Below are 10279 nucleotides of genomic sequence, written 5' to 3' on the forward strand. Positions count from 1 at the left end.
CTCACAATTTCCATCTACTTACAGTCTCATCTTCACACTTCACTTTTCCACTACGTTTTCACCATTTATTTTATTTATTTACGCTGCACTTTTACTAAAAATACATTTAATTATGTTCTATTCACTTAATGCACAAATGTTCGCAAAAATTCAATGGCAAAAACAATTCAATAACAAAACGAACAGCTGATCGCAAGCAGCAACTTGTTGGTATTCCTTTTGACGTGGACAGCTGCGCACTTTGTTGCCAATCAAAGCAACAAAGAACGTATACGTTCGCCGAAAGCGAGCACATGTTGCCAGAGCAAATGTTGAGTGAAAGATGTTGCGTGCTATAGTGAAATGTTGTGGGATGTGTCCTAAAAGATATGAATGCTACATAATTAAATAACTAAAGTAGAGAAAATATATTTTTAAATTAATAATGAAAATTAAAAAAAAAAAATAATAAATAAGTAAATATGCATATTATTAAAGAAGTAGTATTTAATAACTGATTGAAAGTTATGTATACAACAATACACATGAATGAGCATGAATTTACATGTAACTATATGCATAGAAACAAAAGCAACAAATGTTTGCAAATACAAGTGGCACTCAGCGCTCGTGACTTTTAACCAATTAAAACTTAAACATACATGTATGTATATGTATATGTATCATATACATATGTACGTTGGATATGTATGTACATACATATGTTTTTAAATAAAAAAATGCGGTGTTTTAAAATAAATAATTCTTAATTGCTAGCAAATAATACTTGCTATAAAATATTAATTAAGTTTAGACAGCTGTGCTTTCAGTTGTTTATAATAATAAGGCCGTACTTAGAAGTGAAACATTCTCATAATATATACCATAAGTAAAACTTAACTATTCTATTATATTTGCACCAATTGTTGTCTCGTCGAACATACATACATAGGTGAATTATCGTCAGCGAAAAACTTTCAAAGTTTGAGTAATTTTGTAAAACTTCAAAACTGGCGTTTTATTTAACTCAGAATGCGGAAATGAAAGCAAAATTATATATATATTTTTTTCTTTGTTCCAATAATGGCATTAACCATTCTCAAAATACGGAAATGCAAGCAAAATTGAGATTTTTTGTAAACAGAATTTCGAAAACTCGAAGACAGGCATTTAGCTTTACTCAAAATGAAGGAATATAAGCATACTTGTTTTGTAAGTAGAAAAAAAACTGTTTTAAAAATATTAAATCATTCCATTTTCTGCATTTTTTTCATTTCAAATTCAAAAATCAAACCAAAATAAGCTATGTAATCGCCTGTGTACTCGTCTGTGGCTATTTGCCAAATATTTCAATCATCATATCCTTTAGGGTACTTCCCTTCTTGTATAAATTTTTAATTGTGAAATATTTTGAATAATTGTGTTGTGTTCTATAACATCCAATACATATAATTTTACTTAATTGAAAGAAAAAGTGACTAATAATGCWAATTATATTTATAGAAATACCTATACATATATATAATACCTATGCATGTATGTATGTACATATTTTATACTTGTATTTATAATTACTATATTTAAATATTCTTTTATGTATGTTATTACATTCAACTGTGGTACACAAACAAAAATATTATCTCAGCATATGAAATGAAAATACAATATAATTTTTGGTTTTCAAGTTCAAGGTGACTAGTTGCTATTTCAGAAAATGAAGAAAACAAATGCAGTATAAATTTATTTCCTATCGTTACATGTATTATAAAACAAATTGCGGCAAATAAATAAAATTGATAAATATGGTGTAATGCTGATAAAATTGGACCGTTGTGGAACACACTTAGCGTAGACTGTCAAACAATGCGATTTCTGTGAATTAAAAAAAAAATACTTATAACTTTTTGAATAAAATTTGAATGTTATATAATTGTAAAAATACACATTAAATTTTTCGAAAGAAAAAGTTAGTATTTTTTGGCAAATCTCTAACGTCTTTAAAAAATGGTGCTGCGCTTTTGCAGTGATTCTAGTGGGGATAAACGTTAAAAAAATGCTCACGAACTATCTGGACTATATGGAAAAAAACTTTAATTTTACCCAACATTTTGTTAATTCTGGACCTTCCAAAATTCAACTTTTGTTCAAGTCAAAGGCCTGGTGAACATTAAGTCAACAATTATATACAGAACACGCCCAAAGAATTAGATACTGATAGGTGATTGAGCATTTATCTCCGACTAGATGTCGATTCTGTCACCTAAGCAAATTTCCAAAATTTATTTTTGAAAAAAACGCGTTGATATTTTTGGAAAAAATCTATACTCTTAACAGGATAATCTAAAGTATAAAAACACGTGTTTTGTGTTAAAACTTGGACGAAGGAAAAAAATTTAAATTTATATTTTTGGCAGACATTTTTACATAAAATGAAAATTTCAGTAAAAAAAGTAGTCAAATAGTTGTAATCGAAAAAATAAACCCTTCTACCAAGTCTTTAAGAATTTATCTCAAAGACCTGTGTAAAAATTCATGAAGATCGGTTGAGAAGTTCTCGAGAAATCTTGCCAACCGACTTCAAAAATACAGTTTCGAGAAAAACGAAAATACCAGTCATACCAAATATTTCGTGTATTGGGTTCTCACGGGAAAATTAAATTATATAGACACACTACTTTTTGCCTACAGTAGTATATTCTATATATGAATGTATTTCGAGAAAAGCGCGTTTAAAGACGGCACACTCAGCCTCGAGCCTGTATATGATTTTTATTTGCCCTAAAACTGAAATATTTTTGCGATAAAGCGCTTTAATTTGGTATGAATATAATAAAAAAAAATACCCGGAAAAGAACATATACATGAAGAAAGTGAATTGTATATAATTATGATGTCTCAAGAGGAACACAATGGATGAAAGAAAGCAATAATAAAGATTTGTATGGAGAAAAATTTGTATCTTTGTGTTAGAATGCAGGCTAAATATGATGGAAATTGATTATCTTGTTAAATATTTTATTTTTATTTTTCAATTATTTTCTTCAAATCATTTTATGTAATAGGTACTGAAAATATTAATTAGTTCTGCTGACGAAAAATAATTTCTTTTAAATATTTTTTAAACTCTTGGAAACCTCTACTTAAAATTATAGGTATATTAATTAGTTATACTGAAAATTGTGTTCTTTCATTCCTCTGTTAAAACTCCGAACAAAACATGCGAGAGAGCAAAACATGCTTAGAAATTTTAATTCTTCTAACTAATTATAATAAATGAACAATCGACACATTTTAATTATACTAAGTGCATCAAAATCACATATTTTCATGTATAAAAATAAGTATAGAACTGCGAGTGTGCTGATATTTTTATACAAATATTAAAATGTCAATAATTTTAGACACGCTTACATACATACCTATGTACATGTATAGGTGTAAGTACAGCTAAAGTGCGATTAAATGATTTGCCTTCCAGTTACCTGTGAGTACCTGATAGAGTGACTTTGTATTGATTCATGGCACGTTTTGTTGCCAACGTCTCATTATTGCTATTTCAACTCGACAACATTTAATTTATATACTTTGCTACTTAACAGCACACGGTGTGGCTGTGAGTGAAGTGATTACTTGCGGTTGTAGAGAAATTTACATACATACGCATACTTATGTGAATATATGTATATATATACATAATTATAACTATAAATATGTGTCTTAAAATAAATATTTATTTACCTGCTTAAGTAGGAAATTATTTTAATTAGTAAAAATATGAATATGCAAACAGTATTTCAACAAGTTTACTAATATACAAAAGGTGCTTTATTACGGTACGAAAGTATTGTTTAAAAATTGTGGAAATTTGTCTCCAAAACTGTTGGTTTTGCAACAAACTAATATTATACAATTTTTTGCTCAAATCATCATCAGCGATGAGCCCATTTTCGACTATGTAAGGAAATATAAAAATATTAAAAAATATATTTCCAAATTTTGGATGAAAATTCCGAAACAAAACTTTTTTCTTTCAAAAATTTTTATAAAATGATTGAAAAATGTATTTTCAAATTTAAGATGAACATTTCAACTCGTCCCATTTTATTGCGTTATTAATGGATGCACTTAATGTGAAATTTTTATTTATTATTATTTTATGCATATTTCGATATTATAACCTAACAACTATAAGAAAATTCCATAATAAAATTTTGAATCGATATTTCAAATCTTTTCAAGTTACAGCTTCGAAAGTGTTGCTGTTCAGTTCAGATTCAGATTACTTATCCAATCACTCTCAAATGTTTTCTTCATGTCCAGTAGATAATTTTCCAATGACCTATCAGTCAAGTGATTGTATCAAGAATCCAATTTTGGCAGGCCAAAAATTTTCAAAATTTTCAATACAAAGAAATACTTTTTTTCAACCACCATTTTGTCAATTTTTGATTTTCTCAACCGTAGATCATTGTGCGGACAATATCTTCTATTACAGCATACATATGTATATTTTAATTTCCATCCAATTAAAAGGCTAGAATGACTACAAAAACAAATTCACTCTCAAAACCATTGACTAAATGCTACACTAAGCCTATGGCCTGTCTTAACACATATATTTCTTTAATATTTCATTACCTTATTCAAAAAAATCCCTTTAGTCCTCAATAAACACCCTTTCCCACACATACAATTATAGCACACACTTTCATCTATTTTCACCAACAATTCTGCTATCTCGCCTTAAACCGGGCATTAGTCTGCTGTACTTATGATAAAGAAATCTTTTTTACAACAAATCACTTAAGTATTTATGAGCATTTAACAGTCTGACGACCTTTTTAGCATCTCCAATTGACTATCTCAGCTTATGGAATTGACAATGAAAAGCAATTGTCTGAATTTTCTGTAGTGTTGGTTGGCAGCGATTTATTTATCATAGCTGAATATTTTATGAGTAAAAACGGAAATCAACTAAAAACCACTTATGAGCATTTATATTTGTATTTACCCATACAAGTTAACACACACATCTTCACCTAAAATGCAAAATAACGTATCATAAAAAAAATTAAAAAATCGCTGTCGAATATAATAACCAATATATAACCATTTTATAACCAAAAATTGAGTTAATATGAGTGTATGCTCACCATTATATAACCATTGTATAACCACTTTATAACCGAAACTCAAATTTTGTTTAAATTTCAGCTGTTTTTATTATATCGCTTTTCCTTCGCCTGTAAACTTATGAATAGTGATATTACGTTATATTGTATTTTAGGTGACAATATGTAAATTTAAAAATAAGCACTTAAATATTTCGTTACGTATACGCCTACGCCAACGCCGTTGCGTTTCTCTTTGTAGATTACCAGCACTTTGGCGCAATATAGTCAGTATATAGTAATCATATATACACAAATATACATATCTACACTTCAAACTGCACTTAAAAAGCAACAAATAAATGTCACATGTGCCGTAAATTATTTATTGACTGCATTCCCTAAGTTGCTGTCATTATAAAATATTGCAAGAAACTGTCGACCGTTATGAATAGCACGCTCGTGCACACGTTTCATTTGCGAAGTAAACACCTCACTTCTGATTACAAGTAACTCATTTCCATTACACTGACTGATTACAAGCAGTAAAAAAACAAAAACAACCACATACTATGCAAAAATGTATAAGAGCAAAACAGCTAATAAAAGCTAAAAGAGAAAATAAAACTAGAAATTAAGTCGGTTGTAAAGTGTCGTTGCAAATCTTTATTGCAAAAATGTATAAAATACATTTGTATATACATATTATTTTTGAAATATGCATTTTAATGCGCAAAAATGTGAAAATATTCGACGTAGTTGTCACAGATGTATGTATTATAAGTTGCAACAATGTTGCATTGAAATTGAGACACCCTACCACTTTTTTTTTTTTGCGGTATGCTAGTTGAGGTGTTAGTTTGGTTTCAGGAAATAGGTAGGATTAGGTTTCTAATCTCATTCACAATGGGATTTAACTTCAGAAAATAGTTAAGATTAGGTTAGGTTTCTAAACTGATTCTTGAAGGGATTTAAAACTTGGTCATATGACAAACAAAGTGCTTAGTTCAAAATAAAGCTATGGGCTATAGAATATATCAGTAGCTGTCAGAAGGTATGACAACCAGAGCACTTCAACTCAAAGAATCAGAAGCATTCATAGGGAAATGGCTTAGATGATACTACCTTGTCAAAAATTCAAAAACTTTAGTTAGGTTAAGTTCAGTGGCTCTCGCTTCTGCAGATGGAGATTAAACTTGTTCCACTAAACGTAGTCTTTGGTTAAGCAATAAAAATAGAATTCCTGTAATTAATTTTATACGTCGACAAAGCGCCTTGAGACTAATACAAATCTGCTTAGACGTTTAATTTCTATTTCCATCAGCGCTGTAGATTCAAGTCTAAGATCCAAAATCTTAGAGTTTTGATATCACAAAGACGTTGCAATCAAGTAGGAAGTGTTAGATTTTTCTATCGTATTTTTTCATACAGCCTGTACTGTCGGTACCGGGAGAGATTCTCCACCTTATAGTGTGGGTGCCGATAGGACTTCTTAGACCCCCACAACTAGGTATACGCTAGAATTCTGAGAGCAAAGAGCTCATTGAATCTACCTTGGGACGAAATAATCTGACAGAGCAACCAAACAACCAAGATTATAGTCCAGCGACGACAAACTTTCATTAAACCCAACTATCCTATAAGAGTTCGCACGAAGAGGGCGAAGCATCGACCCGTTACAATTCTACTAAGAGCCTGGCAGGGATGCCTTTCCCTGCCAACTCGCCAGCAATGTAGTTAACGGCACGTCCAGATAGTGAGCTTACGGCTAGTATTGCCGCCCTGCTAACTGAGTGGATAGTCAGTTCTCTAAAATATTCTACATGCCGGAGTAATGAATGTGCCGCATTGCAACTCGCCTTTACAAAAGCTACAATAGTTAAAAAGCCTGGGACTGAAATTAGTAGAGAGCTCCTCACAATAAAACACACCACCAACATTTCTTTCAAGCATTGACCCATTTGGAAATATAATCTCCTACATCGAATTGTGCTTACCTACATCTTATGGTCGCAATTTATACACACTACGCAAAGACCGCAGAGAACAGAATGAATTTAACTACCATAGAACTAAAAGACTGCTTTCGGTGGGAGAGTCCACTTTTTGCCAATGACTTCTCTGAATCAGAATAAGACAATCAAACCCCTTCTTTCTCTCTCCTGGATATTAGGCTTCTATTTAGATTTTCTCAAAAGAGTCCAAGGGAACTATCCCGACCCCACCATTGTAACTATAGAGAAGTACCTTACTAAATACAGGAATATCGGCAGATTGTCAAGAAAAGATTTACGTTCGGTCCTGCAGATTTTCTCAAACAAATTAAAAATTTAATACATGACTTTTAATATATATAACGTATTTTCAACCTAAATCTAAAATATAAAATCTTATAATATCTATGAAATTAGTCTAATTCAACATTCCTCATCTCTACTCTCAGGTCAGCTGATGCTGTTCTACACTATTTTCTACATCGTACTCGCCGGTTTATTTGCGATCTGCATGCAAGGTCTATTCGCCTCCCTGAGCGACAAAGAACCGACTTGGAAATTGGAAAGATCATTGATTGGAACAAATCCCGGCTTAGGCTTTCGTCCACTGAGCGATGAAACCGAACGCGGCTCGGTGATACAATTTGATACAAAGAAGCCAGTCGAAGGCGCCTATTGGACGGGTTTGGTGGAGCAGTTTCTTGAAAGTGAGTTACACATATGCAGAAATTCTCATATTTTTTATCTAAGAAATGTTGTTTTTTTCTCAACTTGACAGAATACCGGAGCACTGGTGAGAAGAAATTCTGTAATTTCAATCAGACAAATGGCGCCAATAAGGTGTGCGTTGTCAATGTGGACAACTTTGGACCATGCTCTAAAGAAACTGGTTACGGTTATCAAAATGGACGTCCTTGCATTTTCTTGAAATTGAACAAAATTTTCAACTGGCTGCCGGATTTCTATGACAAAACACTGCCCGACGAAATGCCTTCAGATCTCAAAGAACACATTGGCAATTTAACTGAAATTGAGGTGAGTTATAATTATGTTGTATGATTAGAGTTTCAGATAGTAATAATAAAGTAGAATTCAGAATTCCGTTATACAACAAGTTCCCTGCTTCGCACATTATACTTACCTATATTCTCTTTTTCACTCAGAGCCACAACTATAACCATGGTAGTCGCTTTTATGGTCCCAAGGTTTTATTTCTTAAGAGACCTGAGAGTATCCCGCCCTTCAAATAAGACTTTGCCCCTACCTTTAACGGAGTACGATTCCATCGTCCCGAATAAACCGCACACGACGCTGACCGTTTTTGAAGTTGCTTTCAATCTACTGTCACTTACATCCCTTTTCTTTTTCAATTAATTTCCACAATGAATTCTTCATTTATATTCAGAGCCACTATCCATCTTACGGAATGCCTTTATAAGACCAAGGTTTTATTTGTTAAGTGATCATGGCGAGGCAAAACATTCAGAGTCAACCTCGAAGCCGATCTCTCAATTTACATCCACAACATCAATTTGATAATGTTGAGAGAGGAATGTACTCTGAGGTTTTACAGGGTTTTCAGGGGATATTAGTAAAGTATAATTGGGAAATATTGTCGTTGTAGCGACAGAATTCTGCCGAGTTGCCAGTCTTCGGCCGGATAAAAATAAGGGTCCGTTCCAATTTCGTAGACCCGACTGTTGTGATCGAGATATTTTAGTTCTTTATTTGTAATTGAGACTAGATCAATATTATGATTTTTTCTTACCAAAAATTTAGTATTCTACGAAACTTTAAATTAACTTCTTCTTTTCTTACTCCACGCAGCGTAAACAAATTTGGGTATCATGCAAAGGTCTGCACCCCATCGATGAGGAGAGTATTGGCGAAATGAAATACTATCCCGGCCGTGGTTTCCCCACCTTCTACTATCCATACCTCAATCAACCTGGCTACCTTAGTCCACTGATTGCTGTACAATTTGAAAAACTGAAACAGAATCAACTAGTGAATATCGAGTGCCGCGCATGGGCCAAGAATGTCATCTATAGCGGTAGCTTAAATGCAAGAACCGGTTCGGTTACTTTCCAGCTATTCGTCGATTAAATGTTGCGAAGCTTGATATGCAATACCAACAGCAACAATAAGAAGCTACAAAAAATACATTTGTAAAAACAAAAACAACAGCGACTTGAAAAATATAAACAAACACTTGTGGGAAGAGAAGAGGAGAGAGAGAGAAGCAAATTTGAAGGAAGAGATGAGCGGTTGGAAGTGAATAGTTGAAAACAGTTTGAAATGCAGTAATACGCTTATATAATGCTTATCTTTTTAACTCACCAAACAAATGTTTCTTAGAAACGCAGAGCAAGCGAAGAAAATATTTTTAAAAGAGAGTCGCCAGAGTTGTTGCAGCGAACATATAGTAATTATTGAAGCGTTCAAAACCGTTATATTATATAGCAAATATATTTGTAAACGAAAAATATGGCGTAGAAAAAGAAATGTGGTAAACGAATGTTACGTATTTTTTTTATATTTTAAGTTAAAAATAAAATGTGCAAAATTTGAAAAATCGAGAAATACTAAAACTAAAGATTTTGTAAAAAATTTAAAAATCAGCAAACAAAACAAAATATTATGTGTGAGCGCAAAATATAAAGAAATGCAATGCAAAAAAAAATTCGGCTCAGAAATGAATTAAAAAGAAATTGCGCATGCGCGCTCACACTTATACAACTCAACAAACACACACAGCATTGTATTGTACAATTCACGTAAAAATATATTTATTTACTGTTTTATGAAATTACAAATTTTATAAACAACAAAAATTGTATTAAAACTCGCATAAGCAAAAAAGTTCTTAAAATCCTTAGAGTTGCATAAAAATTAGTAATAATTATCTGTAGATAATTTTAATAAACTTTACACGCAGTTGCATGCTTTGTGTATGCACATTTGCGAGTTCCGTACCACACGCATATACACACAAACGTAACACATACACAAAAACACAAAACCCATACACATATACAAAAGCAAACACCAACAGCAGTGAGAGGCTGCTAATGAATAAAGTAAATTTTTAAATCCTAATTTTGGTTTAGTCAAAAATTATGATGTACTTTCTAAGCTGAATTTATGAGTATTTATGTATGTATGTAAAAAATTGTAAATTAATAATAATAAAAT

General features: G+C 31.8%; 1 protein-coding gene across 1 annotated transcript in view; it reads left to right on the forward strand.

Annotated features, from left to right (window-relative positions):
* LOC108965694 (sodium/potassium-transporting ATPase subunit beta-1) overlaps nt 1-10183 on the forward strand; it is a 46646-nt gene extending 36463 nt beyond the window's left edge. The window contains exons 3-5 of the mRNA XM_018928273.1: nt 7534-7791; nt 7863-8119; nt 8912-10183. Coding sequence (XP_018783818.1) covers nt 7534-7791; nt 7863-8119; nt 8912-9190 — 794 coding nt within the window. The 3' untranslated portion in view covers nt 9191-10183. The remainder of the gene's footprint in view (nt 1-7533; nt 7792-7862; nt 8120-8911) is intronic.
* The last annotated feature ends 96 nt before the right edge of the window (nt 10184-10279 follow it).

This window comes from Bactrocera latifrons, unplaced genomic scaffold (genome assembly GCF_001853355.1).
Source record: "Bactrocera latifrons isolate USDA-ARS-PBARC rearing strain unplaced genomic scaffold, ASM185335v1 scaffold_145, whole genome shotgun sequence".
Classification (NCBI taxonomy): Eukaryota; Metazoa; Arthropoda; class Insecta; order Diptera; family Tephritidae; genus Bactrocera; species Bactrocera latifrons.